A 20,677-nucleotide genomic window follows, 5' to 3' on the forward strand; every position below is an offset into this window, starting at 1 on the left:
AGCCCTTACAAAAGAAAGGGGTGGAGCGGGCGGAACGGGAAGCAAAAAATAAATACTTAAACCAATTAACTGTGTGAATAGTCTGATACAACCACGCAACAAGGCACGCTACCAAAATATATTCTTTTAAACAGTAATTATCTTTAAAATAAAGACATACGTTAAAAAGGGGATTTGAAGTAATGAGTAGTGGTTTGGATAGTAATTATATATAGGTACACATTTGTCTTCCAATACAGCATGCACTTGAAATTAACTTATTTTAAGTAACCTGTGTTTTTTTTTTTTTTTTTAATTTAAAATAATAAATCATATATTGTACCCCTGATAAAATGCTGTATATGGAACTTAAATTTAGTTCATGTGTTTATGTGCCGAGCCAAGTCAGATACTGCACTGTCGCACTCAGTAACACAGCTTCACTAGTGCTGAAATGTCGTATTTTCAGCATGCTTTAAGTTTCGCGTTCATGGCACTGCATTTCCACCTGCTGTCAAGTGTTACATGGATAGATTCAACACAATCACAGACAAAAGTTTTGCATTTTAATAAAAATGACGCGAGATGTTCAGATGACAGGCATTTTTACATCAACACGACGAAGAAAAACAACTCAAGTTGCAGTAAAATTACAGAAAACTCGCTTTCTTTGGACGTACTGGAGATTTCATCCAAGAGACTACTAGGTAAATTGGTGAATATATTACTAAAACACATTTTTAAAGCTTAGATCGAACTTTAATCTAAACTAGCTGGGTATGATTTATTGCAGTCACTAAGAAAATAATGCAAAGTGATGTTTATCAGATGTGCTGTAGTATGTGGTACAGTATTTGTTTGCATTCTTTGGGCCAATCAGATATTTTTTATTTTATTTTATTTTATGCATTAGTAACTTTTAGTAGATTACGAATACGTACATAGACATGAAGTTTTAAAAATTGCTTTCATTTTCACAGCTGCATTTCCACTGGATCCTGTAAGAGATAGTTCAGTACGCACTGTAAGGAACTGTGTGTTCTCTGTTGCTCAGCCTACTCCGCTGAAAGGTCCATTGAAAGTTGCTGCAGTGTCAAAGGTAAGCATGTAAACCGTGTTTTCTGTTCTTTGAAAGGTGTCTAATGTATTTCGAGATCAGTAAAACTCCTACAGCCCCCCATTGTGGACTCTCATATTTATCTTGAGAACCGTGCAACGGTGGTGGAAGGTAACATGACCATTCTTTAGTATAATTCAGGGTTAAAGAATGTAGGGAATGGTATTCTTTGAGTTCTGCATATTGTAAAACTACCAATATCCAATCTAACTGGGGCCAGGGGTGTTCCGAGAGGGATTGATTGCTATGTTGTTTCTCATGCTGTTTTGCAGGAGGTTCTGGAGGATATATTAGATTGGGATGTTTCAGCAGCAGAAACAGATGACTTCATCCACTTTCTCAGTGGAGGAAAATTGCTGCCTGGATCAGTACCTCTTGCTCATAGATACGGTGGCCACCAGGTAAAAGCAATAAGATAATAATGGGTTAAACTCTTGAATTTTGCTAATGAAAAATGCAGCACACTTGCTCAAAGCTAGCTTGCAGTGTGTCACAAAGAAAAGTAGTTTGGCAGGTACAACGGACGAGTTCCGATACTGTGTTTTATAAATCGATTACTCACAAATTATTGACGGTCAGTTATGTGGTTATCAGCTATGTTTAAACATGTGTGCTAGTATGTTGGTTATCATTTTGAGATGACATGACTGTATCCTTTCTTGTGGGTATTGCCTAAATCATCTGAAATTCAGAGTTTGATTTTAACCTGCTTGCTCAGCAAGGGTTAGATACAGCAACTAAACAATATATTGAAGTCAATGTGATGAATTGCCTACATGCATTTTACTTATTATTGTTCATTGGCGAGAAGCATCTTTTGGCAAAACTATTTGGCTGGTGCAGTCTGATCCTGCACAGTTAGTCTATAATGTGTTCTGCAACCAGGTCAATCATCTTTTATATAACTAATTGCCAATTTACTTACCTCCAATATTTTCCTGATAATATCATTCAATTTCTGCAATCTGCTTTTTAAAACTCAACTCTGCGTCCTTCACATTGGATGCCCTTTATGTAACTTCTCCACTAGAGCTACTGTCAGAGTCCTAGCTTAAATCGTGTTGATATCATAACATTTGCGAGCCAGAGGTGGTTACTCAGTTCATCCAGTCCAGTCCAGTTCCTAGTATAATTTAGGAGCTGTCAATTGTAAAACATGTGTATCAGTCTTACGCACATAGAAATGACCAGGATTCATATCAAATCTCTTTCAACCCAATCCATGTGGCAAATGGAAACAAGGCTATGAACTGTCAACAGAAGCTAGCGTTGATAACATTCTTCTCCAGGAATGTTACGCTCAAGTAATTTTGGACGCCTCAGAAGACCATTTGCATTGGCATATGTTTAAATTCATAGCGTTTGTCCTAATTCAGTGACAGAAATATAAAATAATTTTGAAAATAGATTGAATAATATTTGATTTGTTTATTTCCTCCTTAGTTTGGATTATGGGCTGGTCAGCTGGGTGATGGGAGAGCTCATTTGCTTGGAGAATATATAAACAGGTAAGCAGCTCATGTGGTCTGGCCATAGCAAACAGCAAGATAAACTGCAGGTATGAATTGATGCAAATAACACTATGTAACACAGTTTTTGTTCCTGGGTAGTAAGTGTTATTTCCTAATTGCTTATGCCTCAAAAGTATAGAAAATGGCTATTATTCCCCACAAACTTTGCTTTTGTGACCAGGACAGTGATATTTTGAAATGTACCTATTTCCAATGAGAAAACGAGCGAATTTGTGGCTTTTCGTTCACATAAAGTCAGAAAAAAACAACATATGAATCCAAATTAAAATGTATTTATACTAAAGTAATACAAAAATGACTACAAAAGATTTAGAAGTGAGTAGTTTTTCGAGATTTACAATTATACTGTAAATCACTTTCAAGAATCAGCCCCCAAATGTAGTCTCCCATCATGTTCTCGTTATACTGTCCTTGGTAGCGGCGTTCAAAGTCCAGTATATTCTGGTGGAAGCGCTCGCCTTGCTCCTCCGAGTATGCTCCCATGTTCTCCTTGAATTTATCAAGATAAGCATCAAGGATATGGACTTTGAGGGACATCCTACAGCCCATTCTGCCGTAGTTCTTCACCAGAGTCTCAACCAGCTCCACATAGTTTTCGGCCTTGTGATTGCCCAGGAAGCCCCGAACCACTGCTACAAAGCTGTTCCAAGCCGCTTTCTCCTTACTAGTGAGCTTCTTGGGGAATTCATTGCACTCCAGGATCTTCTTTATCTGTGGTCCGACGAAGACACCGGCTTTGACCTTTGCCTCAGACAGCTTAGGGAAGAAGTCTTGAAGGTACTTGCTGCCTCCTTATCTGGAGCTCTGACAAATTGTTTCATAAGGCCCAATTTGATGTGCAGTGGTGGCATCAGCACCTTCCGGGGGTCCACCAGTGGCTCCCACTTGACGTTGTTCCTCCCCACAGAGAACTCGGTCCGCTGTGGCCAGTCCCGCATGTGGTAGTGCGCCTTGGTGTCCCTGCTGTCCCAAAGGCAAAGATAGCAGGGAAACTTGGTAAAACTGCCTTGGAGACCCATCAGGAATGCCACCATTTCAGCCTCTTGATGCCATCTCAGAAAAATGCAGATATGTATCCACTTAGGCAGCTGGAACTAAACTGAACTGGTGGGCTTAAGGCCCCTGTATTTATACTACTATTTATATTACTGGAAAGTTCTAGAAAGTTCTAGAAGTTACTCCAAGTTTACTCAGCACTGAATCTATCTGGAATGTTCTGGAAAATAGGTAAATTTCAAAATATCACTGTCCTGGTCACAAAAGCAACGTTTGTGGGGAATAATAGCCATTTTCTATACTTTTGAGGCATAAGCAATTAGGAAATAACACTTACTATCCAGGAACCAAAAAAAAAAAAAAAAATTGTTACACGGTGTAATCGGAGTGAACCCTATTTTAAACAACATTTATATATATATATATATATATATATATATATTATATATATATTATAGTGTGTGTGTGTGTGTATGTTATTAAAATAAATCTATAGTAGCTCTTTTTGCCACCAATATCTTGTTTTGCAGACATGGTGAGAGGTGGGAGATTCAACTGAAAGGCTCAGGAAAGACGCCATATTCCCGGTAATACCAATAAATATTGTTTCTATATAATTATTGTCTGATTTACTTTTAAGGGGTTGAGACACATTATACTGATATGAGTAGAATACACATAGATTATAGCTTTACTATCTCAGATGAGCCAAGATTACATACAGAACTTGCACTTTTAATACCCAAACTAGTAGGGACCAGGCACTTGCAGCTTGTTGCCTTAATTATCTGCCAGAGCTTTAAAGTATATTTCATGGTCATGTATTTAGTACAGTAGCCTAAATCTCCAGCAGTTGTGCTGAAAGTGCAAAATACTACAGTATCCCTACTGTAGGTCACACCACACTACAGCTGCACAAGTGAGAACATGCATTTAAATCATACTTTCATTTGTCTCCAAAGTTGCACTATCAGACTAAAATATTTATAGAATAGAAGTGTTGAGAATATATTGACTGAATCACTGGGCTCTGTTTCAGTGATCTAAACCAGTAGTTATCCATTGCGGTTTCTGGTAGCTCCAAACAGTTCACTTGTAACTGGTGAGCAAAAGCCTATTAGGCCTAAACGTTTGTTTACTTGATCTTGCTTAGATAATTGGTAGTGGCAGTGGAAGAAAGATGCTGCGGCTCATTTAAGCCAACAGAGGTACATGGTTTGTAAGCATGGTGAAATAAAGTGCCTGTATTGCAGGAATGGAGATGGGCGAGCGGTGATACGCTCGTCAGTGCGGGAGTTTCTCTGCAGTGAGGTCATGCATTACCTGGGGATTCCCACGAGCAGGGCTGCGAGGTAAAGAGTCCTTGACTGGACAGAACCCAAGTGAAGGTCGTCATACTCAATCATAGTCTTTTTCACAACTTTACCTGTTGTAGTTGCATAGAACATAATCTGTCAATGAAGTGACTGCTTTGAGTTCTTCATGCCAGACCCAATCCTTCATTATCACGGTTAAAGACGCTTTCTAAAAGAGCCTGGCTTTTGTATCCAAGCTGCTGTGCACCATCCTTTTGAATGCAAACGTTTCAGAGCGGCAAACTGACTCTGATATAAAAAGTTGTATTTGTTTTGCAGTCTCATTGTCAGCAATGAAGTGGTATGGAGAGACCAGTTCTATAATGGACATGTGAAGAAGGAAAAGGGTAAGAAGAACAGTCCTGATATGTAGTTAACATCCAAGTTAAACAGCTTCATTTTTATTGTATTCTTGTTGAGATTTCTGTCGTTGGTTCGAACAGCTGAGTTAGAATCCAGTTCTCGTTCCTGGTAGTTAAGCTGAGAAGCACAGTTGTTCTGCTGTCTCCCACCCACAGAATCTTTGTAGGACCTTCATTCATCACACTAAATCTGTCAGCTCCCCTCTACACCCTAGTGTTGACTGATAAAAACATGCGGCTTGAGTCCTTGAATAGCTTGTCTTAAGTGTATTAAAGGCATTGCATGTAATTGACAAAGTGTTAATAAACATTCTTGCAAGTTTTTGCTTTAGTCAGCATGTTTGCTCAGATCCAAGACAATTCAGTTGTAAGTAACCTGCAATCATCCAATCACCACCTGGCTACATTCCACACTTTTCCATTCAAACTCCAAACACTCAATTAATCAAACAATCAAGCAATTAAACAATGCCATGTGGCTTCACCAGCCCCCTTCACCAAGACTCACATGCGCACCCACACACCCGTGCACCCAATTGCAGAGTCTCTGCTCTGTCACATGTCCTCCTCCTTGTGTTTACACACATGGCCATCCCAAGGCCAGCTCTTCACACCCCCCCCGCCCCTTTAAAATCCAACCACTTCCCTCACAAATCCCAGAGTGTCCTGCTTTTGACCTCCTTGCGGGTGGGTTGGAGGTCGAGTCAGTCCACATTCAGTGAGACTCAATATTTTAAATACAGTGAGATGTAATACTGGAAGGAAAGCTTTTGCTTCCCCTCAGACTGGAACAAGTTGAACACAGATCCACAATGTAATTTTATAATTAAGAGATTTTGATGATTTGAACCTGCCTTGTGATTCCGCTTGATGTGAGGTAGATATAATAATAATACGCGTTTGTGGTGTGCTTGTGTGGAACTGTAACTTACCGCCTGCCTTCCGCCTTTGTAAAAAAGTTGCTTGCAGCTCATATTCAAGTGAATAAAATAAATACAATACAAAATGATATTCTCCCCCCAAGGTCGAGCAGCTTTCAGCTATACCATATTTTTGGCGCTGTTTTCATCGGATATAAACTATCTGATATAAATGCATTTCAGATGGCTGTATCACTTCAATATCTAGAATATATACTGTACCTTCTTTTTTTCCAGGAGCAATTGTTGCGCGTGTAGCAAAGTCGTGGTTTCGTATAGGATCATTGGAAATATTAGCAAACTTTGGTGAGATCGATTTGTTAAGGTGAGATGATTTTGATGTATCATTCTGACCTAACAAGTATTAGACTAAACACATCTACTGTATTTAATATCTTCTATGGAAAATCAGTTATTGTTTCAAATTGTGTTCATTTTGTCTGGAAAACATACATCAATGTATTTTAAATTGATTACCTATTTTTAAAATCAAAATCAGCTTTGAACAGCCACAAGTTTAATCGACTAACGAGATTGTATTGCATTGCTGCCAACAGGTTACAGGACAAGCCTAAATTACAATGTTTATCCCAGTTGGGGAGACATTTTCAGACCCAGCAAAGCCCATAACAGTGCAGCTCTTTGAGAAGGACTTTACAAGCATGGCCTGTAAAGGGTTAAACGGCAATATAGAGATGTGTGTGGGTTGGTTAAGTTACAGCATGCCACTAATAATGTGTGATTAAATGTAACATAATAGTGTATAACCTTTGTTGCTTTCAAAAACACCAGATCTGGGTGCTTCTAATGTCTCTCAATTAGTGTATGCATAGTAGCATATCAGTAAATTAACTCTCAGGGTCTGATTTAAATAAATACAGTATGCTAATGAAATTGCTAATGTAAAGAAAAATCATTAACTCATACACACACATCCATGTCAGCTGCTTTAAGCTGTTGCAAGTAGAATCTTGTCAAGTATATAAAGGACTTATCTTCTGATCTGGTCTGCTGGTGTTTCGTGCATTTCAGTACTGTCTCCATCTCCATCTTTCTCGGTCTGTGCCTTGGTCACCACTCTGTCATTGCTAATGATTTTTACATTATTTGTGAAATACATGTTGGAGGATAATCATTTATCAAAGTCACAAAAATAAAAAATGACATGCATTGCCATGCGAAACATTCATGGATATTGATATAGTCTGTGTTTAAAACACACTGGAAGGACTGTCTTTCATCTTGGAAAGCAAACCCAGAGAGTAGCAGGCTGCATTAACTGAAGAATGGTTCTCAACATTGTGGCAGTGTGTTACATTGTGACTGTTGTTTACCCCCAGGAAATTACTAAACTTTGTGATAGATGAACATTTCCCATCAATACATGCAAGTGACTCAGATAAGTATCTGGTGAGTATGAGAAAGGAATAATGTGCTCATGGGGTTCTTGAAACTCTTCAATTAGCTGACATGGTGTCTCGGTACACCAGTGACCTGAATGTTTAAATCCTTAAATGCCTTTTGAGATCGCAACATTGCCATCTTACTGAGGTATTTAATGAACTGCATTACTTTGTTGACATCAAATAAAAACTATATTCAACATATACAGTGCCTTGCAGAAGTATTCAGAACCCTGACCAATTCTCTCATATTACTGAATTACAAATGGTACATTGAAATTTCGTTCTGTTCGATATTTTATTTTAAAACACTTAAACTCAAAATCAATTATTGTAAGGTGACATTGGTTTTATGTTGGGAAATATTTTTAAGAAAAATAAAAAACTGAAATATCTTGTTTATTCAGTAATATGAGAGAATTGTTCAGGGGTCTGAATACTTTTTCAAGGCACTATATATATATAGGCTCTGGAAAAAATTGAGACCACTGCAAAAGTATCAGTTTCTCTGGTTTTACAATGTATAGGTATGTGTTTGGGTAAAATGAACATTTTTGTTTTATTCTATAAACTACTGACAGCATTTCTCCCAAATTCCAAATAAAAATATTGTCATTTAGAGCATTTATTTGCAGAAAATGACAACTGGTCAAAATAACAAAAAAGATGCAGTGTTGTCAGACCTTGAATAATGCAAAGAAAATAAGTTCATATTCATTTTTAAACAACACAATACTAATGTTTTAACTTAGGAAGAGTTCAGAAATCAGTATTTGGTGGAATAACCCTGATTTTCAATCACAGCTTTAATGCGTCTTGGCATGCTCTCCACCAGTCTTTCACATTGATGTTGGGTGACTTTATGCCACTCCTGGTGCAAAAATTCAAGCAGCTTGGCTTTGTTTGATGGCTTGTGACCATCCATCTTCCTCTTGATCACATTCCAGAGGTTTTCAATGGGGTTCAGGTCTGGAGATTGGGCTGGCCATGACAGGGTCTTGATCTGGTGGTCCTCCATCCACACCTTGATTGACCTGACTGTGTGACATGGAACATTGTCCTGCTGGAAAAACCAATCCTCAGAGTTGGGGAACATTGTCAGAGCAGAAGGAAGCAAGTTTTCTTCCAGGACAACCTTGTGCTTGGCTTGATTCATGCCAAAGCTGTCCGATTCCAGCCTTGCTGAAGCACCCCCAGATCATCACTGGTCCTGCACCACATTTCACAGTGGGTGCGAGACACTGTGGCTTGTAGGCCTCTCCAGGTCTCCGTCTAACCATTAGACGACCAGGTGTTGGGCAAAGCTGAAAATTGGACTCATCAGAGAAGATGACCTTACTCCAGTCCTCTACGGTCCAATCCTTATGGTCTTTTGCAAACCTCAGCCTGGCTCTTCTTTGCTTCTCATTGATGAAGGGCTTTTTTCTAGCTTTGCACGACTTCAGCCCTGCCCCTAGGAGCCTGTTTCGAACCGTCCTCGCCGTGCACTTCACCCCAGCTGCCGTTTGCCATTCTTTTTGTAGGTCACTTGATGTCATCCTACGGTTGCTGAGTGACATTCGAATGAGTTGGCGGTCATCCCGGTCAGTGGAGAGTCGTTTTCGCCCTCTGCCGGTCTGTAGCTTTGTTGTCCCCAATGTGTGCTGCTTGACCTTGTTCTTATGAACCGCCGTCTTTGAAATTTTAAGGATGGAAGCAACCCGACGCTCACTGTATCCCTCTGCCAGTAAAGCCAGAATTGAACCCTTCTTTTCCTCACTCAAAACTTTCCTTTTCAACTCTTTGGGCATGGTCAATAGTTATTTTTTTATTCCAATTTTGAGGTACTACTAGCACTGTTTTGCCATCCAGCTGGTCCTATTGCAAGAGGATAGTGATGACCACAGGAGTGGTTTTTATACTTTTCCTCGTTAAATAAGATTTGGTTCAGGTGATCCCCTAATCAGTACCTCATTCAGTAGAATGAGGTGTGCCTGTGTTGGAATTCAACAGACACTGGAATGGAATGGCTGCCATACATGTAGAGATGCTGATTTAAGAAAAATTTGCAGTGGTCTCTTAATTTTTTCCAGAGCTATATATATATATATATATATATATATATATATATATATATATATATATATATATATACACAGTATGTGTGTGTGTGTGTGTGTGTGTGTGTGTATATATATATATATATATATATATATATATATATATATATATATAATATATATATATATATATTTGCAAATAGAAACATCCCTTGGCAAGAATAAAATATTTTCTTTTCAAATCTAATAAGTACATCATAGTGGAGGCGTCATATTTTAATTGGAGATTTAAATTAACTATAGGTTCATGCAGTGTTCATGTTCTAAATAAACTGTAGTTCACAGCTTTACAACCTAGCATTTAAAGTATATTGTTTAGCATTTAATTTCCACTCTTCATGCAGTGGAACCCACACATTGATAACATGTATTTTATATCTCTGAGGTTCTCAAAATATATTGTAGTTAAAGTATGTTTTACATCTGTACCGAAGTTACTCATAATTTATTGCTAAGTACATATGCTGTGTGATTCTAGGTTGAGTCTACACTGACATCTGTTGGCTGTTGGCCTCAGTTAGACTTGGCCTTGCTGCCTGGCATTGGCATGAACTTCCTCTTTCAGCTCATTTCAAAAGTGCTTATGTAAGAGCTTTAAATACATTTGCTTAAGCAGCATTTCTTAAAAAGCCAAGGCAATTCTAATGGAAACATAGAATTAGGGTTCAGTATTCCAGGAAGCCGATAAATAATTACAATAGCCTTTGCATTTTTTTTCTATTTCAAATACTCTGTACATTTTTCTTCCAGACTGCCCCCCCACCTTTCTTCTTCACCATAAGTATAGCTATAATGAATTGTTGTCTACTTTTAATAAATAATTCAATTGACAGTACTTATGATTGAAGATATGAAGCATCACAGACTAACCCATTAAAACGTGTTTATATTGTGCTTGTCCAGGACTTCTTCTCCAGAGTAGTGACGGACACTGCCAATCTTATTGCACTCTGGATGTCAGTGGGGTTTGCACATGGTAATACATGTACTGTACTTACTATATTAATGTGAACAAAGCTACAAACCTGTACTATACACATGCAAGGAAGAGAAAAAACTGTTATTTCTTCTTAGTTTGCTAACAAAAAACACATTTCCTTTTCAGGTGTATGCAACACAGACAACTTTAGTTTGCTCTCAATTACAATTGATTACGGTCCTTTTGGCTTTATGGAGTCATACGATCCCAGTAAGTAAAATGCAAAGAGCTAATTGGTGTGCATTTTCAACATTCTCATTGTATTTAAAAAAAAAACAAGTTTTATGATCATTTTGTTAATTTTCAATGGCTTCTGTAAGATAAGACCTAGATAGATTTGGCTTCGCAGGGTAATTATCCCTGTTTAAAACAAATGGAAATAAATACAATATTTGAGTGAATCTTTGCAGCATGTTTGTAGAAATGGGAGCGTAACGACTATTGTGTGTGTTTTTTTTATTTTTTACCACTTTGTGTTGTGTGCACTTTGGAAGTGACAGTCCCTGCGAAGATCGTGTAAAATATTGTTGCTTTTAAGTAGGGAAATTATCCTTAAGACAGCCACGGCATAGAGTAGAGGACATCTTTTGGTAACTAAACCATGTCAAGAAGAAACCATGTAAACCAGACACTTTTATGTTCGTGTTTCATCATTTTCAAGGAATTGGAAGTTGCTGTTGCTGGGGTTGATAAGCCACAGATGGGTTTTGAAGCATTTTTCAGTACTGTACCAGAGAGTCCATTTGGATCAACCACCTATTTTTAAGGTTAACCCTGGATAAACACAAATTTGTGGTTGATGCAATCCAAGGTTATTCTCCAGGGATGTAAATATTTTAAAAAGTCAAGCAGTAATTTATCCCCTTATTGGCATGTTGTCAAAATGCTTTTAAATCACATCATGTAAAATGCACTTTACAAAATATGACTCCAACACCTATGATGCCTATGAATGACTTTGTCTGGATATTCTCAAATAAATAAAGAAGCAAAAAGTGTCTATCTGTCCATTTAGTGAGGTTTTCCTTTAAGTGTACAAGGTCAGGTGTCTGCTGGTAATGCATTCCTTATGAATAAAAGCCGTTCCTGTTGGTAAGGATCTCATGCCCTGGTCTCTGTATGATGTCATTGATACAGTCTGTGTTTCTCTTTGTTCAGCACTCTCATCTCAGTATGGATTACAGTACACACTGCTTGAGTGTGAAATATAAACAGTGTCTGAAATGTTTAAAGATGTAAGGTTATTATTCTGACCCTGCAGATAGAAAGTTTGCAATTTCTTCCACAGATTTTGTACCCAACACCTCTGATGATGAAGGAAGGTATAAAATAGGAAACCAGGCGAATACTGGGATGTACAACCTTGACAAGCTCAGAGAGGCGCTAAACCCTGTACTCGACACAAGGCAGCAGCTTTCGTGAGTCTATGTGTGTGTGTTTGTGTTACACAGGTTAGGTTAAAAAAAAAAAATGAAAGTAGATAAACATTTCAGATATTAAGCACAAGCCAAAATGTTTCTCAACTTAGTTTCGTCTAGTTTTAACTTTACAATCTGATATGAGTGGTTTGAAGTTATGGGTGATAAGGTTGAACAAAAAGGTCTGAGGTAAAATGTTAACAGTACTTATTTAAGTGGCTGTTTGTGAAGTTGTGATTTGGAATGTTACCTACATTAGAAAGAACTAAGAAAGAGTTAATTAAAGTTGCTGCAGCTGCATACTCTGTACAGTGCGCCTGACCTATTGCAAGTTAAAGGCACTGTATCCAGGCACAGATCAGTATTTCAAGAGTTTGCCTCGAATTTTTTATTTTATTTTTTAGCCTTGCATGTTTTAATGAGCAAAGACAACTTCTTAATAGATATAAATAAAGCTAACTTTTTATAATTCGATTTTTAGGGCAATGCAGATACTTAAGGGCTATCCTGATATTTACAACAAAAGGTATTTTAACTACATTATTCCATCAAGCCCTTTATATTGCAACAATAAGCACCTAAACACAAGGCCCCCCTTTTCTTCACCTGTGTGCTTTGTTTCAGGTTCCAGGAGTTATTTAAATCCAAGCTAGGGTTACTCGGAGAAGAAGCTGGTGATGCCTTTTTAATTGCATACTTGCTGAAGGTGGGACCTCATGCATAATGGAATATGAAATGTAAAGTTAGTCATTTTAGACTGATCTTTGATAGTATTAAAATAATATACCACAGGTGCAATTTAATTTATAATATAATAATACCTTTTTAAAATTCATTTAGTATTCTTATCTTAACCACATCCTATTCTTATCTAGAGGTTTAAAAGTTACTTTTTGTCTTTACTTCCTCAATTCCACCAAAGAGGAAATGTGTAGAAAATATGAGACCCCTGTTTTATTATTTCAGCTCATGGAGGACACACAAGCAGATTTTACAATGACCTTCCGGCTGTTCAGTGAGATTTCTGTGCAACAGCTACAGGATCAAAGTATTCCACAGGTACCTTTAGTAACACTTCATTCTGAGCTCATCTAGCTTTGTATTTTCTAACTGTTTTCAACCTTTATGTATGATGATCTGTGCCAAATTGGTATTTTTTTTTTCATTTATTTTTTTTGCTCAGGAGTTCTGGGCTTTACAGGACCTTGCCAGTCACAAGTTATTTTCAGACTGGGTCGCTATGTATTTGTTAAGGCTGAGAAGGTAAGATTTTTAAACAGTCTTACAGGTTTATTTTGTCTGGTAGTGATCATACCCTCTCATAACACTGGGAAGGTATGTGAATCATCTTGAAAATACCTCAATACTAAATGGCAATCCAAAAAGCAAATAAATCCATATGACACAGTAGAAACCTTTCCCATATATGTGCTGATGTGAAATGTATCTGGGAATAGAGATGTTGATTATGCATGCATTTTATATTTTAGGAATGCAAATGATTCAGATAAAGAAAGAAGAAAGAGAATGAAAAGTACGTAAATATTACTGAGTTTTGGTGTTTCAGTTGTGATGAGCATTATGCAATATGATCCTGCACTGACATTAACATTTAAAAAACCTGTGGTCATTGTTTAAGAGCGTTCTAACATAACATAAAATCTGTACATTGCAAGTGATTAAATGCTATGTGTATGATCCGTTGTTATTTAATTGCAGGGATAAATCCTAGGTACATTCTAAGGAACTGGATGGCGGAGTCTGCAGTTAGAAAAGCTGAAAGGAGTGACTTCTCTGAGGTACCTTGAGTTTCAATGGGTTAATGTCAAATCGCTCTAAATGTTTCTACGTGTCCTCTTATGTTTCTGTGTCTCCACAGAGCGAAGTTTTCCTTATTATATTGGGCGCTTTGTCTACTGTATTGACTGTTTAATGGTGTAGTACAAACTTGCCTTTTATATGGACCAGGTGCATCTTCTGCAGCGTGTACTGAGCGCCCCCTTCCAGAAGCAGACAGAGGCTGAAGAGGCTGGCTATGCTTCCCGTCCCCCTAGCTGGGCTGAAGAGCTACGTGTTAGCTGCTCATCTTGACCACTGCAGGAAGTACATAACCAGCAGAGGAGCAACCTACTTGAGAACTAGGACTTCGAGGAAATACTTTTGATTCCCAATGTAGCAGTTTAGTGTAGTTTGTCAAATACTTCTATATTTTATTAAACTCAATTGCAATGGTGGTGTGCATTATCCTAGCACCCCTGAAACATCTTTAAGGTTTCAACAAATCTGTCAATACAGGTTTATTAAGTCTCCTTGTTTTTGTCAGGGCTGTTAAATTTTATGTCACGTTATTAGGCTTTTTGAATATGACTGTGGGCACAATTCAGATAAAATGAGGAAATGTGATTATATATATATATATATATATATATATATATATATATATATATATATATATATATATATATATATTTTATTGTCAAGTTTTCAAAAGTTTTGTAGGTTTTGTAAACAAAAAAAAAATTAAATGAATGTCCACTAGGTGGCATTATATCTTGTGTTAAAATGCCTTGAAGGTATTTTATGAAAATATATACATGAAATAAAGTGTAAAGATCAAGAATAAAAACGGCTTGGTTCTTCCTTCCTATTCTGTTCTTGTATACTACCCTACAATGATTTAAAATACGCATTGCTGTAATTTATCTGCCAAATGTGCAAAGGAAGGAGGTGGGGGGAGAAACTAGATATCTACTTTATGGTACAACCAAGATTGTCATGGGTGGAAAAAAATCTCTTGACAGATAATGTGCATCTATTTCTACAGCAGCTTGGGCGCTCTTTATTCTGTATACAGTCTTTGATTCCTTTTCAGTCTTTGATTCCTTTTCAGTCTTTGGGATGGCACTCAATTATTTTTATTGTCATAAAAGGGGGACTGTTTATAGGCCAGTTCGAATCAGTTATTCAGGAATATCTACAACCTTCTAAACTGACAAACATACAAAACAATAACCGAAAAAGCAACAAGTGTCTGTAAGGACATCATATATAAGGACCAGCTCAAAATGAACAAATTTAAACTGTAAACTTAATCATTTACAATATGTCTTTGAAATACACTTTATTTTCGAAGCACAAGAGCATATTATACAGACATTTGCAGCTCAGATAATTCATTGCATATTGTACACCAAGAACTAGGGGTCCAGCTCATAAGGATGATTTGTAAAAAAAAAATAACAATAAAGTAAAAATGATTTTGCATTATGTTGCCAGACACTTGTTGCTGAAAACCATGAATGAAGACACAAAAAGTATAAAAAGCTAAAGCAAGTGCCTGGCAGCCTCCTATATACATCATGAAATTACCAGTGAACAGCCCTTCGAAAGAGCTTTGTGAAATTAAAATCTGTTATTTGCTCAACTAATCTTTACTGTGCAGCTCCTTATTTTTTGCCTTTCTTATTCATGGCGTTCATCAATTCTGACATGAAGTCTGGCTGACCCGAGTTGGATGCTGCTGTTGAGACAGGTGTGGTCCTCATGGGAGGTGGGGGTCCAATTCTCTTCAGCGGAAGAGGAGGGGCAGTGGCCACCGGAGGGGGGAGTGGGGGAGCAGGAGGGGTTGGGGCAGCAGAGCCCCCGGAACTAGCCACTGGGTTTGGGAGTGGAAGGGGGAGGAAGTCAGGGGGAGGCTCTGGAAAGTCATCTGGAGGTGGAGGGAGGTACTCGTCGTCCTGGATGGGGGGCGGTGGAGGGAAGTAGATTTGTGGTTTGTGTGCGATGCCTGGGGACTGCTGGGCCACTCTGGGGGGTGCTTTAGGGCTAGACTGGGGCATCTTCAGCACGGGGTCAGGTGGTGGCGGTGGTAGTTCCTCTTCTAGGGGAGGTGGAGGCAGAAAAAAGGGGGTCCCCCCACCACTCGTCTTATTATCCTTAAAAAAAAAAGAAAATTGGTGTTTAAAATTAAAATCATTATTAAAACACATCCTGTGTATTTGTTCTTCAAAAACCAGTACGTTTAAAATGATCTTGTAACATATCCATTATCCTTATAACAAGTGGGAATGCATCATTCAGTTATCTTCATTTTGACTACAGGTGCTAATACTATTATTTTTTTCTTTAGTATTGCTAATTTTGGAAATAAGGTTTGGAAATATGACTGCTTTATCCATAAATGTCATCTGAATTAATTCAGGAATTTCAGCAAATACAAAATTATCCATAGCAGACTGGCCAGAAATGAATTCCTCTTCACATGACCAGATCAAAGTACATGTCGTGTGAAAGAGTGAGTTAAGGGATTTGGGGCTACATTGAATAAGGGGTATGTGTTTGTGAAAAATAAGCATTTTAGATTTGATTTTATTAAATACAAGACTTTTCAGCTGGGGCAAACACTTGTGCAGACATGAAGACAGTATCTCAAATGATGTCTGAGGTACTATATTTTCCCTTTCGTAATATACAATTACATACTGTATTAGTGCACCGCATGGGAGTGATCTCAATATAATGGAAGGAACAGACTCAGACCCAATTTTAAGAGTCTAAAAAATGGAGGTGGGGCCAGTTTTGTGAATATCGACCTTAATACTTGCTAAACCAGATTTCACGAAATTATTATTTTGACTGAAATTGTAACATCTATATAAACGTTGGGTTTATATTGCCCCCTCATACCTGCCTTTTTTTTGCACATGAAACTAGAGTGAGGTCAACACTAACCCCCTGGTACAGTATGCACACAACACTAGCCCCCTGGTACAATATGCACATTGGTTTCAAATGGGCATGAGTCCCAGTCTATTGATTCCTCGTGTAAAGCTGTCTTTCAGTGTTCTGCAGTCTCTAACAGCTTGTTGATGGGCTTGTGTCAGCTGCAGTACATCAATCTGATTGAACCATGGAGATAGTTCTTGAATCAGCTGGTGCCTCCAGCATCCGTATCCTTCATACTGTGGGCATACATCCTGTAATAAACAGAATTAAATAATCTGTAGGTGCACACTGTAATCTGATTTGTATTCCTCCTACCTTTGTCATTTCAGCTCGTTGCCAAGCCTCAGAAAAGGCTGTGGTGACAGAGGGAGGCGCTTGACCTTGATGTCCATTTGCCCGACCAGCAGCTGCAGTTAACAAAATGGGAGAACTTTCTAAGATATTGATGATACAATACCACCTCTACTGCAGCAACCAGAACTGTTCAATTACAATTAGTTACAATTATGCTGCACTAATTACAATTATACTAAGATGTAATCTAAACAACAAACACATCACTCTGTCTATTCTAATAACCAACAAATAATCACAGGTGCAAATATAGAAACATGCTATATAACTTTTTTTTTCTTCAAACAAATGGGGGTCAACAGAAGTGGTTGAAAATACTAGCATAAGATCGAATGACAAATAAATTGAACTGTAATTGATCAATGATATGGTATAATGAAATGAATAATTGAACTGTAATTCATCGATGATATGGTATAATGAAATGAATAATTGAACTGTAATCGATCAATGATATGGTATAATGAAATGAATAATTGAACTATAATTGATCAATGACATGGTATAATGAAATGCATGCAGGTGTGCCAAGGTTCAGCTACAACTACCATTCCAATGTGATTGCAATGGATTACGAATTGCACAATTAGAATTGTGACTGGCACCCGGTCTGATGATAACGGATCATGACAAAATTACTCACAGATATTATTGGGTTTTATGTTTTAGGCTAGCCACAATTCATTACATAGATAGGAGGTTTACTTTAATATTTCAATGTTGCAAACCCACAGGTAGCAGACCTATGTATCCAAGAATACTGCCAACCTTATTAACCCCTCTAATCACACATCATGCAAACAAATACCACAGTCTCAACTCCTGCAATACATTTACCTGTTCCTGAAGAAGCTTTCGATTCTACCTTACTCTGGTTGGACCATTTTGATGCCAGTCCAGCCTTTTGCACAGCTATATTGTAGTTGTCATACATTGTCTTTCCATACTAGGGGAAAGAAATAAAACAAAAACACATTTATGTAAATGAACAAATATCAATTTAGAGATTGATGATGATATGATAAGAACATAGTTTAATAACCACAACTCTATTAATAACAATATTATTGCCACGCCACACAGATATGCAACCAGCTTTGTATGTTCTACACATCTACCAGTCCACAAGCGTTTTAAAAAAGCCTTGCAATTGTGAGCAGAGAAGGTCTGTCTTTGTGCTTATGCAATACCTGTCCTCTTGGAGACTGCCAGGGAACACCACCTGTTTTTGTGACTTTTTGAGTGTGTTGGCAGAGATGGGAACTGGACCAAAAGCAACCAAAGAGGCCTGAGACTATCTACAAGATGGCAATGACTCATTGGTAACCAGACCTTGATTGATGTTGGCAGCTCAGATGCTGCAGGCTCGTGTTCTCTGTCTCAGACTGATCTGTTACTATTCTGAAGGTGCTTACCTTGGCTATCCTTATTCCTGTCACCCACAGGTGCATCAGCCACCGATCATCGCAGCACAGGTATTTGATGTACTGTGACTCCTTCTGGATCTGTGGATGCTGGAAACAGGACATTAGAAAAACTGAAATAGAAAAGAGAGCAAGGCTTCTTCCTCCTAGGGACACGTGAGAAACGCAGGCACAGTAATGCTACAGTAAGCAGGAGAAGTGTGGGAGGGGATGGAGCACACAAAGATAAGCGGCAGTAAAGGTAGGTTTAAGCACTGTAGGGATAGGGAGTTGCCCTGCTGCCATGCAATCTTAAAACAGCTATAGTATACAGTAGACAGGTCCTTAACTATTTAACCCACAGGACAGCTGTCCTAGTTGTTGCTGCTTCTAGGATACAACTTGAGCACAAAACTGTCCTATTAAAAGGCCCATGCTGTATTGTGGGCAGCCATCTTGAGAAGATCTCATTTGGAACTGCATGGTTATTTTCACTCATAAAGAGTTGCAATGGAGAAAAATGATTTATGCTATCTTTCTTTGTAATGAGGTAGGTCAATGTTTATGACAAGTTCTACACATATTGCACACACTGCACAGACTCTTCCAGATATTACCCCAAGTATCCACCAAGTCCTCATCTCCATTCCACATGTTATCCAAAGAAAGTTTTTTTTTCTGAACAGGGAGCCTCCTCTCCTGTCAACTGATTTTTCAATGCAGGATTCCAGCACACATAAACTGGTATTAGTGAGGGCACTGCAGTTCCAAAACACAAGAAGAACATTCCACTGCAGTCTTGTTGTTCCCTCCTGGACCCATCTTGCAGGGCAGGATGCATTTCATTATTGTTTGTGAGTGACAGGCTTGGACACATTTGTGATTTGCAGTGTGGTCTGGTGGTGGGAAAAAAAGTGAAGCCAGGACCTCAAGTGATTACATTCTAGCTCAGCTACTGACTCCGACCTTGGGAAAGTCAGGAACCCTTTTACACCCTGTCTCACCTCAGCTGTAACTAGACCGAACCAGGACCACACTAAAAAAAAACGTATTGCGTGATGACAATATTACCTCTGTGTTGTAAAGGTCTGTTTGTGGTCCCAACGGAAGCATCATATTTACAACGCCAGTTCTCTTTGTTTCTTCATATTCAAAACACATTCCAGTGTCAGTTTACTTTCTTTTGAGTGTTTACAGCTCTCTCTTGCCTCATAACATGTTTTTTACGGGGCCAACATACATTCTACGGGATAGGACCTTCTTTTATAAATATCAGATGTTTGGAATATACTTCACAGTTTCAGGAATATTGCTTTTTTTGCCCATATTGCCATGTAATTAATATGAATATGCAATTAGAAGGAATACATACAGTAGTAATTTCTGCTTTACAAATGCTGCAGTTTCTCCTTACCAACAGCAGATGGCACTACTTTACCACTAAACTGTCAAAGGTCCTTTAAAATATTATATGGTTTTGGATAATATTACATTTGTTGACCCTCTATAACATAACTGGAATATTTCCTGATTTTTTTATTAAATGATGCCCTTGGCTTTGATCAAATCCACAGCCCTTTTACTCAGTGAGAAACCGCCAATCCTTTTGCTAATGGTTAAAAATTAAATGTATTTTAGCAATATGCATATATAATATCTAGAGGATCAACAGTGATTAGAAGAATGCTATTTGTTGTGGATGGCAATATTGGATAAAACTTGTGGTTTTACAAAAATGATCTTTTGCCTCTGCTGTACAGAACCAAAAATAATGTAATGCCAGTGTTGCTAGGTCTAATTCTCACAGTAAATTAAATATGACCTTAATGAAAGTTTGCTTGGATGAATAGGGGAATTGATGTTCAGCCCCTATATAAACTTTTCATTTGAACACAGATATTTATTTCAGATAATACTATCACCCCGGGATCAAACTTCCCCCTGACCGGCCTTCGCACATCTTTCCACAGCATTCGCACATCAGCTGAGTCCTTGCCTCTGAAATGTTTTTGGTCACTTACTGTGTGAATGTGTG

The 20,677-nt window shown here is 38.0% G+C and overlaps 2 protein-coding genes across 3 annotated transcripts in view; one reads left to right on the plus strand and one right to left on the minus strand.

Annotated features, from left to right (window-relative positions):
* The first annotated feature begins 41 nt into the window (after positions 1–41).
* LOC121314121 (protein adenylyltransferase SelO-like) lies at positions 42–14,556 on the plus strand. Of its 2 annotated transcripts, XM_041247055.1 has the most exons (19): positions 42–686; positions 960–1,078; positions 1,369–1,497; positions 2,540–2,604; positions 4,155–4,211; positions 4,878–4,976; positions 5,259–5,326; positions 6,499–6,586; positions 7,602–7,671; positions 10,667–10,739; positions 10,869–10,952; positions 12,031–12,160; positions 12,642–12,686; positions 12,785–12,866; positions 13,127–13,219; positions 13,344–13,423; positions 13,651–13,694; positions 13,880–13,959; positions 14,129–14,556. In XM_041247055.1, exons 1-19 carry the CDS (start codon positions 434–436, stop codon positions 14,249–14,251), a joined length of 1,782 nt encoding a protein of 593 aa, XP_041102989.1. In that variant the 5' UTR covers positions 42–433; the 3' UTR covers positions 14,252–14,556. The 2 variants fall into 2 exon arrangements, with proteins under 2 accessions (XP_041102989.1, XP_041102990.1); XM_041247056.1 differs by lacking the exon at positions 10,869–10,952.
* Positions 14,557–14,987: 431 nt separating this feature from the next.
* LOC121314122 (amyloid beta A4 precursor protein-binding family B member 1-interacting protein-like) overlaps positions 14,988–20,677 on the minus strand; it is a 35,870-nt gene continuing 30,180 nt past the window's right edge. Inside the window, exons 11-14 of the mRNA XM_041247057.1 lie at positions 18,655–18,753; positions 18,077–18,185; positions 17,201–17,292; positions 14,988–16,095 (exon numbers count right to left, since the gene is read on the minus strand). Of these exons, the coding sequence (XP_041102991.1) occupies positions 15,607–16,095; positions 17,201–17,292; positions 18,077–18,185; positions 18,655–18,753 (789 nt within the window). The 3' untranslated portion in view covers positions 14,988–15,606. The remainder of the gene's footprint in view (positions 16,096–17,200; positions 17,293–18,076; positions 18,186–18,654; positions 18,754–20,677) is intronic.

The sequence above is a fragment of the Polyodon spathula genome, chromosome 4 (genome assembly GCF_017654505.1).
Source record: "Polyodon spathula isolate WHYD16114869_AA chromosome 4, ASM1765450v1, whole genome shotgun sequence".
Taxonomy (NCBI): Eukaryota; Metazoa; Chordata; class Actinopteri; order Acipenseriformes; family Polyodontidae; genus Polyodon; species Polyodon spathula.